The 18,029-nt window shown below is 34.7% G+C and overlaps 1 protein-coding gene across 1 annotated transcript in view; it reads right to left on the reverse strand.

Annotated features, from left to right (window-relative positions):
* Nucleotides 1-686: 686 nt before the first annotated feature.
* LOC107728645 (synaptoporin-like) overlaps nt 687-18,029 on the reverse strand; it is a 22,432-nt gene continuing 5,089 nt past the window's right edge. The window contains exons 3-6 of the mRNA XM_016538913.1: nt 6,016-6,140; nt 3,967-4,165; nt 3,490-3,681; nt 687-1,676 (exon numbers count right to left, since the gene is read on the reverse strand). Of these exons, the coding sequence (XP_016394399.1) occupies nt 1,416-1,676; nt 3,490-3,681; nt 3,967-4,165; nt 6,016-6,140 (777 nt within the window). The 3' untranslated portion in view covers nt 687-1,415. The remainder of the gene's footprint in view (nt 1,677-3,489; nt 3,682-3,966; nt 4,166-6,015; nt 6,141-18,029) is intronic.

Here is an 18,029-nt window from a genome sequence, read left to right on the forward strand (position 1 = left end):
TTTGGGATAATGTAAATACACAAGTCCGAAAAATGTTCTAGTGGTTTTTGGATATTTTAATTAAAAAAATCTTACATATTGGGCCTTTAAGCTGTTTTAACTTCACACCGTCGCTTCTGGTCAAAATACCAGTCCATAATCCATAAAAACACTTTCTCCAGTGAAAAGTCCATCACCTATTATCCTCTCACATCAAAATCCACTGACAAATTTGTTTCATTTTGTTTTCACTTGTAAACAGTGCTTAATCTGTGCATATTTCTCTCCTGATTCAGACTAGATGACTTTTTCGCTAGAGACAGAAGTATGGTGGATAGACATTCACAAGACGTTAACTGATGGACTGGAGTCGTGTGGATTACATTTGGGTTAGAATTATGTTTTTATCAGCTGTTTGAACTCTCATTGTGACGGCACCCGTTCACTGCTAAATAATGCTACATTTCCCTAAATCTGTTCCAGTAACAAAACAAACTCATCTACATCTTGGATGACCTGAGGTTGAGTAAATTTTTGGGTAAATTTGGGTAACATTTTTGGGTAAACTGTTTCTTTAAAAGTCAACATGAAATATTTCTTAATGCACATTCATGCTCTGACTTTGGATGATTCATCTGTGAATGTTATTTAAAAGAAATTTAAATAGCTTGAAAAAAGTTTCTCCTTGTAACCTTTAATGAAAACATTAATTTGTTCTGCCTCTGAAATGACTTTCCTGTAGCGATGGATAGTGGATGGTGTTAACCAGTGACTGAATAGCTATTGTTTTAGCAACTTCATATTCGTTATGGCTCCAAATATGTCCCATTATGGAAGTAAAATAGGTTGCAAACATCAATTCATGTTGACTTTATGGCCGCCTACACACTTGAAAAAGCTCTGATGGAGCATTTGACAAATAGGAATCATTTTAAAGTTGTGGAAAGAGTCGGTTCAGTTTCAAATGGAGCAGAAATAGGCCTACTATTTAGATTACAAATGGACTGTCTCTAAAAACTTTTGGTCGTAGTTACATAATATCACTTTTGCAAACTCTTCATTTTTCCTCGTCCTTCAGATGCGTCATCTCCATTAAAAACAATGGATTTGCAGAGCTCCCTGCAAGAACTATTGCACTTGAGTTTCACATTTGGATGCAATGACCTTTGTTCAGTAAATAGTGATATTTCAGTAACATTTATGCACAGTAAAATGAAAAACCATACAATACATCTGAGGATCCCTGTCATTTATTTTAAAAACTTATTAGTATTCTCAACAAACAAGCCTTTATTTATTTATATAATCAGAAATAAAGGATGCATTTTAATCTATCTGTTAAACTAATCTTTTCCTTCTTCTCTTGTGCTCAGTGTTGAACTTTGCCCTTAGAAATGGGTCCCCTGTGTTAGGGGATTACAGAGAGGCAGAGGGCGTTACTGATTGGTGTAGGAGGTGGGCCCACTATAATTTCCCACCTGGCTGTACTCTGATTGGGCGAAGTCCCCCGTTCCAGTAAAAGCTCCTCCTGACTGATCAAAGCTTCCCTGGTTGTAGACCTGCTGGTTGAAGGCTGTCGTTTGTTTTTCTGAGGACGAGGCAGGGTACCTTGCTGCACCTCCCTTGTGCCATCCTGTCTCTTTAAACACAAACCAGATGTTTCCAGCCCACAGCACGAAGTTCAAATAACCAAATACCTGTGGAAAAAATGCCTTGATGAATACAAGAGATAAACATAGTTTTATTCTAAAGCCCTTTGAATAAAACCGAAGAACTTCAGCAGTTCTACAAAATATTAAATATTTAAATGTTATTAATTTATTAAATGTTTAAAAAATTAGATTTTAAATATTGCATATTATAATACATTTTAAAATATTTGTATAAATACATTTAATATTTAAAGTATTTTAATATATTTATCACATGAGCCTTCAGAAATCATTCTAATGAGCTGATGTAAAAGTGTTTCTTAAAATTATGTTAAAATCAGTCATGACATATATAAAATATTTAAACACATAAAGTATAATTTGATAAATATTTTGTGCCCATTAATGGATAGTTCATCCAAAAATGAAAATTACCCCATGTTTTACTCACCCTCAAGCCATCCTAGGTGTATATGACTTTCTTCTTTCAGATTAATATAATCGGAGTTACTGTATATTAAAAATGTCCTGACTCTTCCAAGCTTCATAATGGCAGTGAATAGGGGTTGAGATATTAAAGCCCAAAAAATGCATACATCCATCATAAAAAGTGCTCCACACAGCTCCAGAGGGTTAATAAAGGCCTTCTGAAGTCATTCAATGCGTTTATGTAAGAAAAATATCTATATTTAAAACTTTATATACCATAATCTCTAGCTTCCGCTAACTGTCGTATACGCATTCACTAGAGAGTGGCGTTCCAGCAGATGACATAGAATGTAGTATTCACTTCAGAAGGGCTTTATTAACACCCCTGAGCTGTGTGGAACACTTTTTATGATGGATGGATGAACTTTTTTGGGCTTTAAAATCTTGACCCCCATTCACTGCCATTATAAAGCTAGGAAGAGTCAGGACAGTTTTTTAATATAATGGCGATTGTATTCGTCATAAAGAAGAAAGTCATATACACTTAGGAGGATGACTTGAGGGTGAGTAAATCATGGGATAATTTTCCTTTTGTGGGTGAACTATCCCTTTAAAGGTTGTAAATGAAAGATTAGACACCCAAATACAAGTAACATACACTAAATTGCCAAAAGTATTGGGACACCTCCTTCTAATGAACAGGTTTGACTACTTTAGTAATTTCCAAGAGAACAAATCATAATGTTTAACCATATAATGATATTCTAGGGAATTGTGTGCTTCTAATTTTATAGAAACAGTTTGGGCAGGACCTTTTTCTATTCTAACATGACAATGCATCTGTGAATAAGGCAAGGTTCAAAAAGAAATGACTGATTCAGTCAGTGTGGAAGAACTTGACTGGTCTGCAGAAAGCTTACAATTTTTAAATACATGAATTATGTTTCCATCTTTATTGCCACAGTGTGAAAAAACTGAAAAGTGCCTTTTCAGTTCTAAAGAAGTACCCAATACTTTTGTCCATACAGGTCAGTGGTGTTTGGTGATGAGTTTTTGGCTCAAGTTCTGCATTTAAAGTCACACCAGAGGTGTTCAGCTGGGATTAGGACTTTGCTTTCTACAGACCAATTATGTTCTTCCACACTGACTGAATCAATCATTTCTTTTTGAACCTTGCCTTATGCACAGAGGCATTGTCATGTTAGAATAAAAAAGGGTCCTGTCCAAACTGTTGCTATAAAATTAGAAGCACACAATTCCTTAGAATATCATTATATGCTTTAACATAAGCATTTAACATATTTAAGATTTTTACTCATGGAAATGACTAAAGTAGTCAAACCTGTTCATTGGAAAGGGGTGTCCCAATACTTTTGGCAATATAGTGTATGTGGCTAGAGTGGCGTAATCTGAGTAACTCATGCCGTACCACAGATGTGTTCAGGCCAGACCATCTGGGTCCGTACACTGAGCTGCACTTGTTGGTCTGCACCTTACATGCAGACATGAGCAGAACCACCTCATCTGGATCAGTCGCCGCCTTTACATCTGAAAGACCTTTTGCCCAGGCAGATGAACTCACTAGCCACATAAATGAGAACACCACCATCACTATGAAGTCCTGGGGAGCATCAAGAAAGCATGTTACATGTATTTCGATTCAGACTCTGTTGCTAATTTCAAGAACTACTTTATCATTAAAAAAATTACACACTAAAAGCTCTACACTCAATTACTATGATTTGCATGCAAGAATGAATTACAGTATGCTAAGTATGACTACATTTAATGTGGGTGTTTTACAGTATAAACAGCAGCTCATGTCTTGTTTATTAATCTTCTCTAATAGCAAGGCTTCGACAGAGATTCAAGCATTTAGCTTGTCTAAAATAACACCAGGGCTCACAATGAGAGGGCCACGGTTGTTTTCGCGGTACTTGTTCTGGAAAAAGATGTAGACCACAGTGGCCAACAAGGAGTACAGGAAGGAAAAGACAGCAATGGTGACGAAGAACTCGGCAGAGGAGGAAAAGTCTCCGATCAGGTAAAGCCGCTCTTGTCTCCTTCCCTCACACATCGGCACGTCAAATTCCACCCGGTTCAACCTGTTTCATGTAAGGCACAATAACATGGTACTTTTTAAATACAATTTGTGGTTAGATTAGGTATACTTCAGTGTCAGCATTTACTAACTAACACTGGATAGTAAGATATATAGTCTCTGTCATAAGGTTACTTTAGTTCTTTTCTATTTCTGCCTTGTCCTCCTTTGATAACTATGAAGTTGAAGCCCAGCTCTACTAAATACAGTGAGACCTGAGGGCTACTTCAAAGCATCACATTGCTGTGGGCATCTTGTGTGTGTGCTTGACCTTTTAGGGCAACACAACAACAACAACAACAACAACTTGGACACATATTATTTGAGACTACAAAAGAATTCCAGTCTGTCAAAAACATTTTCAGTTATGGTGGTGATTCATTACAGAACTCTGTTGTCTTCTGTTCTTTAATTTGACAGCATATGACTTCAACTCTGTTACCACAATGGATAACAATGAAGACAGGATCTGGTGTGTGATTCTAGTGTATGTGTCAACTCATTTATTGAGTACAAATGAGTGAGTGTGTTTCTGTCTCAGAAAGAATTTCTCATCTCTGAAATTGCTAAAGAAAATTTATATTTAAGACAGAACTATGAGGTACTTGAAATGGAAGATAAGGCTTAGCCTTCTAAATCTTCTATTCAACCATTAATTTATTCACACAGACAAAGGCCATTGGAAATATGGAAAATTTATTAATTTGTCAATTGGTAATCTGATAATCAACCGTTATATACATACTGTATATGTATTAGGGTTATGAAAGCACTGAATGCACTTAGATTCACTGATTTACTAGATGAACTAATTTAATTTTATATCTCCATTGTATACTGATCGGCTACTCACAAATCAGGCAACCAACTGGACCTTATTTACACACGACACTGCTCCACTGATCATGTACTGGTTACTCCACTGCACACCTCGGATCACTTCCTCCTCACTCTTAACCTTAACATGGTTCCTGAATCCTGACACAACACATACAAGTCCACATGCCATCTTTCGATGTAACCTACGCTCACTCTCACCCTCCCAACTATCTGCTATGATTTCATCTTCGCTTCCTCCCCCTAAACAGTTATCATCTCTTGATGCTAACAGTACTACTGATATTGCTCCTCTCTTACATCTTGTTTAGACACTGTCTGCCCCTTGTCTTCCAGGCCAGCTCGTACCACCCTTTCTGCCCCTTGGATGTCTGATGTTCTCCGCGAACATCGTTCTAAGCTCAGGGCTGCTGAAAGGGTATGGGACAAATAAAAAAATCCTACTGACCTTAATGTGTATCAGTCACTCCTCTCTTCCTTCTCTGCTAATGTCTCCAATGCTAAAAAGACATACTACCATAACAAAATTAACAATTCGTCTAACTCTCGCTTGCTCTTTAAAAAAATTTCGTATAACCCCACTACTTAAGAAACCCACCCTTAACCTATACAGTCAATATGATTGATTGATTTTACAAATCAATATGATTAGATCATGACAGAATGAAAGACATATAGCAACAGTGGTGTATAAAATCATCAACTTTGACGTGTATGAACAAGCTATGGTGAATGAAAAAATATTATACTGAACCTGAAAATCTTCCCAATTAGCACAATCAATTAATTAAAAAAATTGTTCTGATGCTGTGAATTATGTTTCCATTTAAAATACTGAATCCAACTGTTCTCGCCAAGAGACAAATCTTGTAACTGGCGGCACACAGAGAATACAAAGCTGAAACCATTACCACATAATCAAATGCTCCTGCGTATTAGAGTATTGAATTAAAGCCAGGTAATTATCTCTCTATTGCTCTGCAGAGAATATGCAGGGGTGCTTTAAATTAGTCTTACCTGAATGGGTAAGCAAAGTTGATGCCAATACTGAGGTTGCTGTCGGACTTGTTGATGCAGTCCACACTAACCCGCAGTTGCCCAGAGTAGCCTCCACATGTTGCAAATGCAAAGATGGCAAAAATCTAATGGAACATAACAAGCACAACAGTTAATATAAGAATTATGACATTATTGTTTCTCATCAGTTTATGAAAATACAAGTTATTAGTTAAAATTATTATTATTAATATTATTAATTTGCAGAAAATGCAAGTTTCTGTGGGTTACATTGTTACGCCAGTAGGTGGCTCCAAGTGATTGTTTTTACAAGTGAGTCATTCGTCAGTTAATTCATTCATTCAACCGATTCTTTCAAAACCCCTGAATCATTCAGGAAGGAAACAAGTGACCATTTGAGTGAATCATGGAGTCATTTACTTCACTAAAGCGATTTGTTCTGATTCATTAGTTAAAGAAACACCACATCTGCATGTTGATGCAGATGCACTTTCAAAAGCTAGCACTTTCAAAACTAGCAATACTGTGTGTAAAATATAAGTTATTCAATATTAACTTGTTTATTGAACAGTTGAATAAAAGGAACTGAATATCGGGAATCTTACATCAATAATCTCTCATATGGTCATTGGCTAGTTTTAACGTAACAGAGACGTGACACATCTTTTCAGATAACAAACTATTTTTCATGAGATATTACTTTACCATAAGTCTAATTACAGAAGAAGAAAAACGTTTTTGTAATAACTTGCATCGCCCCGACCTGAAATGACGTCACCAGCATTCATTACATTACAAAAGTTCCATGTTAAGGTTATAAAGAGAAAAGTGCTTAAAGGGACATTGTCTAACTAGAACAGTTGCTCTAATCACCATTATTTTATTTAGATACTGGATTAGCAGCAGTAATGTGAGACTGATCAATTTCAATTAAGTCTGAGCCACTGTAAACAAGCAATTAATTCTCATCCGGAGGAGTCAAGCACATTTGCAAAGGATGTTTGTGAACTCTGAGTGAAACTATGATGCCTGAACATCTTTCATAATAGAGATGACACTCACCAAGAGGTGTTCTCTGTCTCTCTGTCTCCTCTATCTTGTCGTTAACATTTTTCTCTTTTACCTCTCCAGATACCTGTATACCCCCCACCTCTGTCTCATTCCTTCTCACTGTTTTTCTCTTTATATGTCCATTACCCCTTTTTATTTAGGCCATGGATCTATTGTGAAGGCTAGTCTTATTAAGCACATGCTCAAGCTGTCTGAGAGCTAAACGCACTGGCATAAAACACATTTCTGTGACACTGATATGAGAATGGGCTCTCTGTAGGAGGTAATACATCTCAGTGAACCCATATACAAGTCATTCTGCAGATATGCAAGTCTGAAAGCCTGAAAAAAATCAATGATGAGCATATTTTCAAAATTCAAGAGAGACTATAATGTTAAAGAATGAAAGCGCACTGATTGATATAGTGCTCAAAGTTCATTATTTATTTATTTATTTATTTGTAATATTATTCAAAACATTCTGTGGCTGAAGGACATTAATGATTCAAAGACAGTATCTGGCAATGTAACAATGATAATACAAAAAGAAGAACCTGAATACAAACTTTTTTCCCTAAAAATTTACTAACACGAAAAGAAATTGCAAAAATAGAATCTGTTTTTAGACAGGTTTCCCCAAATAGGCAGTCCTGTCCAAACTCACACTGGTTGTTTCTATGTCAGGCCACTCAAACAAACAGGACAACAGGAAATCAACATTCAAATGACATATTACTGTTCAAAAAAGTTTTTTTTGAAGGACACATTAAATTGACCAAAAGTGACAGTAAAGACATTTATAATGTTACAAAAGGTTTCTATTTCAAATAAATGCTTTTCTTTTAAGCTATCTAATTATCAAAGAATTTTGGAAAAATGTACACACAGTTTGCACAAAACAATTATAAGCAGAACTGCTTTCTACATATAATGTTGAAATAATAAATGTTAATATGAAATGTTTCTTAAGCATCAAATCAGCATATTATAATGATTTCTGAAGGATCATGTGACACTGAAGACTAGAGTAATGGCTGCTGAGGTTTTGCCATCACACATTACACTGAAATCTATTAAAATAAAATAAAAACACATTATCACTGTTTTTACTGTATTTTTGATCAAATAAATGCAGCCTTCCTTCAAAAACATTAATAATTATTACTGACCCCAAACTTTTGAATGATTGATTTGTATTTGAATGGTAGTGCATAAAATTGTATAATATATATCATATTTAAATACGTTTTACAGATTTCCCACAAAATCAGCTCAGAAAATGTTGGAAAAACTACATTTAAGAGACAGTTTTTCAGACTTCAGAAGCTCTTCTGGGATACATTATATATATTCATATTGGACTATAAATCCTGCTTAACTTTTTCATATTCACTCCTCTATCAGTCTATTTTTTTATAGTTTTACATTCTAGCTTATTACTTAAAAAGTCTATTCAGGATACAGGTTTCAAACATGATACCTTCAACAATTAATAGCCAGAATGTCACCATGGTAACATAAAGACAGATATGCAGTGAACCTCCTCAACCTAATCACTACAATCTATTCAACTACAGAAATTCTTGCTTTTTTAGTTTTTAGTAAACCTAAAAAAGCTCACAATGGCATAGATACAGTGCGAATCCAAGGACCTCTTCATAGCACATCTACTATTCGAGAAACACTGGAAACCAAATCGCCTTTTTGCACCGCATTTCATTGATTGATTGTGAATAATGACTCATTCATAAGCATAACAGAAATAGAAATTTCACTCATTCTGAATTACAAATGATTCAGTCGAATGATGAGAGCAAATGTTAGCACCTAATAGGTCTCCAATGAATGGGATGTTGGGAGATCTGGAGTCTTACTGTTGTTTTAGAAGAAACTGCACCACAAAACTCACAAAAATCCCACATCTTACAAGAAAAACTACCATAGAAGATTATTATATTAAGTCAGTTTAACTCTATAAATATATAACTGTGTAACACCTGATGGCTGCTATGAGACATACAGGGATTGTGAAGCCAGGACTTACCGGAGCAAATATGACCATACACATTTAAAAGCAAAAGAGATATCCAGCTTCAGAACATATTAGATGTATCTTCTCCTCGTCTCTCTCTGCTCTATCTGCTCGTCTTGTAGTGTGGATGGTGAAGGGGGGAATGTGAGCTCAGGAGAGGGATGGTGCTTCCGCCTGGCTCTCTAAGTATAACCCTGCACTCCCTCTTTTGCTCTGAGGACGGGGGCTGCTCTACAGTCACAAACACACAGAGGGTCTCCCCAAATCACTTCACAATGAAGTCACATGTCATACTGGACACTGAATGCTGCAGTTTTTCATTGAAATGAAAGAGATTGTCCAGAGAGATTTTGTGGCACAGTGATCTGAGTGAATCACCAATAATGATCAGCAACATGGTCTCAGCTACATAGACTTGATTTAGTTTTACTTCCAAGAAATTTCTTAAATAATGTTAATATGGTGAAAGTTATTTAATTGTTAAAATGTTATTAGCTAATATTGCACTTTCAGTTTTTCGGTTTATTTGTTGTCCACCCTATTATGTAGTTTTTCAACCACAGTTTGATAAAATCAAGAATATTTTTGTTTTATATTATTTAGTGAGGGACATTTAAGTGCGTGTCCCTCAAAAAAAACGTTGTGCACATTTGGACTTAAACTGTAAAGACATAATTTTTCTTTAAAAAAATTAATTATGTGTTTTAAAAATATATTTTCAAAAATATATATAACTAATATTATATCATATAGGAATAAAGGACTTTTCATTAGTAATGTACACATACTGTATATACTGTTATGTATTTGTCCTTGACAGGATGAGCATTTTTCGTATTTGCCCCTTTTGTGATGATACAGAAAGATTCTTATACAAGTATATGTCATTTTTCTAAAGTTTCAAAGCCCTAAAGTTAAAAAAAATGGTATAGTAGGGACTTTAGTATAGGGACCAAATCTCACTATTAACTATATTATTAACATATTGGCTGTGTATTAGTGCTTATAAAGCACATATTCTATATGACCATGTCAAAAGCTAGGACACCAGTTTTCTGCCAATGAGCCTGCATCAGTGTGGAAAGGCCTGAAAGACATCACCAACTACAAGACACCATCCCCCAGCACTGTTATTTTATTCTATTCCTATTCTGTATATAGCACACCTGTACATACAATTTATTCTTTTTTTGTGGTTTATATTTATGCATGTGTATTTTATTCACATCTTATTTTTATTATCTGTGTGTTGTTGTTGTCTCCGTGTACTGGAAGCTTGTGACACTATAACAAATTCCTTGTATGTGCAAACATACTTGGCAATAAAGCTCTCTCTGATTCTGATTCTCTGATGTTCTATGTCCCTAATCCTACCCAATAACAACTACCTTACTAACTATTAATAAGCACCAAATTAGGAGTTTATTGAGGCAAAAGTCAAAGTTAATGGTTTGTTAATAGTGAGAATTGGACCTTAAAATATAGTGTGACCAAAAAAATATTAAATGAATAAATAAATAATGTTCTGTTTCATCCTTGCAGGATTGAGGTTTTAAGCAGGACTCTTCAACTGGCCAGTGTCCTGCAGACTTTAGTTCCAACCCTTATCAAACAGAACAAGCTTATCACAGTGTTTAGAATTACTTGTAAATTACCTACAGGTGTGTTTAATTAGGGTTGGAAATAATGTCTGCAAGACACCGTGTGCAACACTACAATAGTGTTGTATGTTATGAGACTGTTAGATGGCATGACGAAAACAGTTTTAGAGTTTATTGTCAATGTCATGTAGATGTCTATTTCAGATGTGTAGAAAATACCAGCCCTGCTAATAAAGCACATGATTAATTGCCACAGCTCTTAATATAAGACAGCACTGGCCTGTCATTATGGCCAAAACAATGATGCCTTCTCAAGGCTAACCACAAAATGCCTGCTCACATATCATGCCAAAGTAACTTGGAAAAGCTACAATCCTTAACAATGAAGCTTATGTCTAAGTAATGGAAATAAGAATTAGAGTCTCATGATGTGTATTAGAACACCTCAACCACTGGTGCTGAATTTCACACATTTGAGATGTTTCATCCCAGCAAAAACTTTCCATAAGATGAGGCGTTTTGCAAGCTTTAAGTCAGTGTTATTTTAGTATCACTGATATACTGTTTTTATTTAGTATTTCTTTTTGAATTAGATTTTATTTTTATATTGTCTATTTTCATTTTAATTAGTTAAGTTTTAATAATTTTGTTGTGTGTTTTTGCCATTTTAATTAGATTTTATTTTAGTTTATTGTGTTAGTTTTTTTAAAAATATATTTTAATTCAGTTCATGTTTAAATTGCTTTAGATATAGATTAGTTAGATTTTAAAAAAAAATGTAAAAATGTATGTGTACAAAATTTAAATAAATGAAATTATACACATACATTTTTCTTCAATAAATTCTGTTTTCACTTGGCTGGAAGATCAGATGAGTTCTGAAAGCTACAGTATGTTTTCATATACCTTCAAGGGATAGTCCACCCAAAAATAAAAATTACCCCATGATTTATTCACCCTCAAAACATCCTAGGTGTATGTGACTTTTTTCTTTCAGATGTCCTACATCATCCGCTGGAATGCCACTCTCGTGAACGCGCACACAACAGTTATCGGAAGCTAGAGATTACGGTTTATAAAGTTTTAAATATGGATATTTTTCTTATACAAATGCATCAATTCACTTTAGAAGGCCTTTATTAACCCCCGAAGCTGCATGGAGCATTTTGTATGCTGGATGGATGCACTTTATTGGACTTCAAAATCTCAACAGCCATTCACTGCCATTCACTTGGAAGAGCCAGAAAATATTTTTTTAATTTTTAATATAATATTTTTAAATAGAACTCCAGTTGTACTCGTCTGAAAAAAGAAAGTCATTAAGGGTGAGTAAATCATTTGGAAATTTTTAAAAGATCATAATTTTATTCCCTTAATCTTCCCTTAAAGAGTTCAACAAATTTTAAGCCTAAGACTTTTTCAGCAAAGTTTTTGTTAAATACCAACTCTCACTGTGCAAGTAAATTGCATGCAAAGTCAAAGTCAAAGCTCAGGATTTATGTTCTCACACTATACGGTCCAATCGTCAAGCTGCGTTTTGACTGCTCACACTATACGGGCGAAATAAACACGGGACCCTGCGTACCCGGAACTGCGTATCCTCCATCGCTTCCGTCCAAACCACACACCATGTCGACATGGTCTTGTTGGTTGTGGTTAGAAGGGATATAGCTACAGCCAGAAGTGATGCAATTTTCAATTCAAGTTTATTTGTACAGCGCTTTTCACGATACAAATTGCTTGGCCAAAGTTTTTTTTTGTTGCTGCCGTGTGTTTTGACTTTGAGCTCCGTCAAGTTAATTCTTTATCGTATATTTTTTATCTTAAAATCAATTTTATGCACCATAATTTTTCGTTTCTATAACGTGTGAATATATCCCCGATCGTATTCTACAACAAAAACAATCAGAGCGCCTTGTTATCAAAAACGAATGCTTAGTTTGTGGTTCATTGTTATTTTTTTAATGACAATCCAGCAACAAAGACACTCACTTATATAGGCTATTAAACAAATAAATTAAAGTTTTATTAACAAAAGTTGCACTTTGGATCCGCCATCATATATTGTCAGTCTTCTCCCCCCAGCTCAAAATACGTTCCCGCGGCTATGCCTGTGGCTTACTATATAGGTCTTCAAATCCCTATAGAGAAACTCAGATTCTTTACTACATAAAAATTTAATAGTTAGTGGGTAAAACCCAATAATAAGCTCTGGTGTCTATACAAAAACCAAGGACAACATAGCTATAACATAGTTCATTCTCTTCAGGTAATTTCTTCATTATGTAAAATGCTTTCATATTTGGCAGTCCTAGAATTGTTGTAAAATAATAAAATAAAATTCCCTTCTTTCCTGCTCATTTCTATGGCAAAGAAAATATGAAATAAAAGAAATAGTTGTCCAACAATCATCAAATCAATTAGAGAATTTAAAATTTTAAAATGTTTATTTCATTCTTTCCAGGCAATTTCTATGGAAATAATTATATAAAATACTTCACTTTTTGGTGGTCCTGGAATTTCTGTAATTGTTTAGTAACATTTTTAAATTTAAATTAAATTAAATTCCTTTTTTAAACTTTTACATATTTTAAGAGTATTGAAATATTAAATTTTTCAAGATTTCAATAAAATAAAATAAAATGTAAATACAAACCATGAGACTAAAGAAATAGTTGCCCAACATTCATAGTCAAATAGAGAAGTTGACTATCTAGATTATTCCCTACAGATTTTCTATTCTTGATTTGATTATTTTAGTGGTGGTATGTTAACAAGCATGCTAAAAGTATGCTGCTTTTGGTGTTAGCTGACAGTTTGCACACTAACACAGAAAAGTTGCATCTTTAAAAGTCATTCTCTATAAAGCAATGCATTATGATAAACAGAGTATGTAAACGCTCTTTATGAAACACAAGTGAACCTAAAACCCTCATTATTATTTAGGACATCCTTTAAATATAAGGAACGAACAGAACAAACCACACTGAAGTTACATCTATCTAATCTGAATTTAGGGTGTCCACATTTTTCTGTACTGATTGTGCCTTACAGTATATCGGGATAACACATCTCAGATCAATGGCAAAAAATGCATTTCAATGAAGAACTCGTGCACATACAGTATGTGCATCTTCAAAGCCACCTACACCACAGTGTCACTGCGAAGAGCTCCTACAATCCCTTATTGATGTGTCAATCATTCAGCCTCACTGAAACCAGAGCTACACCAGAACCAGGGCTGCTAAACAACTTCAGATACTTCCTTGACTCACACACACACAGGCACAGATATCCACACTCACACATATTCCCAAAGAGCAACAGGACAGGCTGAATGCTGCACTAACTGCATTGAACATTGACAATGATCCATGTCATTGAAATGTATTGCAGGGATACAGAAAATCCTCCCAGTGGGAGATATGCTATGCTGGAATAGATTTAAAACTGCTGTTATTTTGTGTATTTAGAAAATAATTTGAAGAAGTCTCATTTTTCATAATTTCAAGTGCCTCTAAAAAAAGTTTAATGATGAATAATTTTAGTTGCCTGAAATCACAGTAGTGCTTGGCTGGTACTTCATTGTTGGAGCTTTGGATCATACCGCCTTCATATTTCACAGCTGAGTGTATCAGATAGAGGAAAAGCCCTTTAATTAATTTCTCCTGTGGTTAGTATTGAGTTACAGAGGGAAGTATTTATTTAAACCCAGTGGTCTTAGCCTAAGAGACTCAAGGAATCCAATTTCTCATTTATGTGAATCGGTAGAGCACGTCAGAGAGGTGGCCCTGTATCGACAGTGTACTGATGGTTATCAGAGAACTGCTAATTTGTTTTAAATGTGGCTTCAGCACTGAGCTCACTGTAATGGAGGTCTAGAAAGGGACTACAGCTCTGTGTCTAAGTGTAACAGGTAGACTTGTCATATGGATTACTTTATGGTACTTTCTTGATGCTTTCGAAGCTTGACCTCATTACATTGTACAGAAAAGAGACATTCTAATTCACGTTGTTGCCTGACAAAGAAAGATTCACACAAGTTTGGAGCAGAGTAATATATATAGGTCATATAAATATTAATGTTTGTTAACTTAAATAAAATTAAATCTAATAAAAGTATTTTATTTCAGCCAGTTACTGCGGCAATTCTCATTTTGTTTAATTTAACTTGAAATACTAACATAATTAAAATTAAATAAACTAAAATAAACAGAAATAAACTGACTCTATATTTACTACACACATTTACTTTAAGCAAGTTTTTTTTTTTTTTTTTTGACATTGTCATTATTTTCAAACCAAGTGACCGTAACTTCAAATTAGCCCCTCTGCTACCCTCATCTGTTTTAGTTAGGAAATACTAGCCTGTAAATGGAACTTCCATCATAAACATGCTGAGATGAGAACATATACAAAATACAATGAAATATTTAGATTTAGAAATATTTTATTCTTATAAAAATAATTTAAAATAGTATAAATACATTTAGGTGCCTTTGAGCTGTAACATTTTAAAAGACTGCAATATTTAAACAATTTCCATTCTAAGCAACAAAGTAATATTTTCTAAATGGGTAAAAGCATTAGCATAAGAAGACATGAAGTCAAGCCTGGTAATTATTAACATTAACATGGCTAGGAAAACAATCTACTTCCTAACCAAAATTCGCCCTTTTGGTCTTTTTGCCTTTTAGACTGGATTGTATATTGATGTGTAAGTGGATGATTATGTAATAGTGGATGTGATATCTTACAATGAAAATGAAGCAATTAGCGCCATCTGGGGGCAGCACTGAGATGAGCCTCAAAACTGAGCAGTGACAGTTATAGACAGTGACACATTTGTAGGGGATTGTTTTCACTACAGTTAATTCAGAACTTGGAAATAACTTACCAAATCATTTAGACACAAAACACCAAGTCAACAAGCCTGGGCTGATCACATAAGTTCCTGATCACACACTGCTCCGGGTGTGTGTTCACGGTGTGTGTGTGTTCACTGCTGTGTGTGTGCACTTTGGATGGGATAAATGCAGAGCACTAATTCCGAGTATGGGTCACCATACTTGGCCACATGTCACGTCACTTTCACTTTTTTCACTTTCACATAACTGTACTATACCGATTGCACTGCAGATAATGTGGACTTCTGGGACCCAGACAAGACCCAGAAGGGGCAGGTGAGTCATAATGATGATACTCTAATCTGTTCCTGCTTAAGCTACTGCCACTTACTCACTTATCTCATCTGCAGTAATTAATAAGGTTAATAAGGGTCTTAATAAGGGTTAAGCTTAATCAACAGCATTTGTGATTTTGATTAACACAAGAAATAATGCCCCTCAAAATAAAAAGGAGGTTACAGTGAGGAGCTGTAATGTGAAGCGTATAATTTTATCAAAGCACTTAAATTATTTTTCCTGTTAAAACTTGTGTATTATTTGAGCTGTAATTTGTCACTTTAGGTTTTTAGACATTATGTTGTCATGGAAATGAAGTTGTAAAATTGTTTATAACTGTCATCAAGAACTGGAACTAAGTATTTTCTAAATGAAAATGAGAAATGTTGAAGTTGAATTGCTAAAATTACTAAAACACAAAAATTTTAATAAATATAAATAAAAGCTAAATAAAAATATTTGGGAAAAATAGAAAAAGTAAAAAATCTCACACTTGTGTCATTTTACCTCTGTGAAACACAAAATAAGATATTTTGAAGAAAGTTATAACCAAACAGTATTGGTGACCATTGACTTGGTCAAAAATTGGACAACCCCCCCCCCCAAAATATCTTCTTTTGTGTTATGCAGAAGAAAGAAAGTCATACAGGTTTGAAACAACACTGAGTAAATCAGGAAAACTTTGAAAACTAAAAATATAAAAATAAAAGCTAATTCAAAATGTTTTATTAAACTATTTCCATTGTATTTTACCATTATATCATAGTATTAATACTAAAATAACACTGGTTTATAGATAGACCCCATTCACTTTTACTGTAAGTGCCTCACTGTAACCCAGATTTTAAAAATGTTATATAATGCCACAAGTGTCAATATAAAACAATAGAAGTCAAAGTCTTCAGCATGTGTGTGACCAGTGTGGCAAAATAGTGCGAGTCAGTGAAGCTCACACCACTGCACTAGATGCACACTCTCACATGAATGAGCACACGCTTGCCCAAACAAACAAGCACACATGCACACATACCCCAAACACTCTCGCTTCAAGCTCTAGAGACCCACCCCCTCTTCTCTCATCCATTATAGCTGCGCTCTCCTCTCCATCCCTCTGCTCTCAGTTTCTCTCTGTCTCGCTCTTTCTCACACATGCACACGGGTGTGACTACGAGCGGGTGAGTGTTACGATGCCGTGGCTTGTTTATCAAGCTTTCCCAGCTGTGTTCTGCAGGGCAAGGATGAAGAGCGCAGAGAGGAGGAGAGGGGGAGAAGATTAAACCAAAACAGATCCACTGCCTTCATAGACACACAGCTATTCTGAATGAGAGAGAGAAAGCACGAGAGAGGGGAGGGAAGTGATGGAAGGAAAAGAAAAATGGAGGGCACGAGATATTTTACTTTACATGGTACTACTGGTGTTTAAAGCACTGAACAACTCAGAATATATAAATATCAGAATATATAAATTATTATTATTATTATTATCATTATTATTATTTCTTCTTATTTTTTATTATATATCAGTATTATTTTATTATTTTGTATTAGTTTTATGCATGTATATATATATATATATATATATAATTTAGTTTACATTTTAGTCATTTGATGTGCTTTTTGTCCTTTTTTTAAATATTCCTATTTAGCGTTAATTTATTTTTAGTCCAGTTTTAGGTTTAGTAATTTAGTTTTATAAAGTATATATATTTTTGTTTATATTTTATTATAGTGTAATAATATTATATTATTATTCTGGCCTATGAGCTGCATTTTATGCAAAAAATTAAAAAATTAACAAAAAGTTGTTCAAAGGTGAAGATGCCAGTACTAAAAAAGTACTCATTGGTATCTAGTGCATGGACCCTAACCCAATGTTATTGTTACGTATCCGGTCCATGAACTTCCGTCTGCCAGCCATCAGAGGTCACCCTTTCCATTTTCATTGACTCTCGCACTACACACTGTTGCATATCACCCCGGACTACATATCCCATCATTCATTGCACTGATTGCACACAGCTGTTTCATATCACTCACTCACTATTTAACACTCATTCTCACTCCTTTCTAGCTGCCGAGTATTGTATGCGCTTATCGCCAGCAGTGATACCTACTCTACAGAGCCCTCGTTAGCTTCCTAGCCCAGCC

The sequence above is a fragment of the Sinocyclocheilus rhinocerous genome, unplaced genomic scaffold (assembly GCF_001515625.1).
Source record: "Sinocyclocheilus rhinocerous isolate Xijiao unplaced genomic scaffold, SAMN03320098_v1.1 scaffold757, whole genome shotgun sequence".
Lineage (NCBI taxonomy): Eukaryota > Metazoa > Chordata > Actinopteri > Cypriniformes > Cyprinidae > Sinocyclocheilus > Sinocyclocheilus rhinocerous.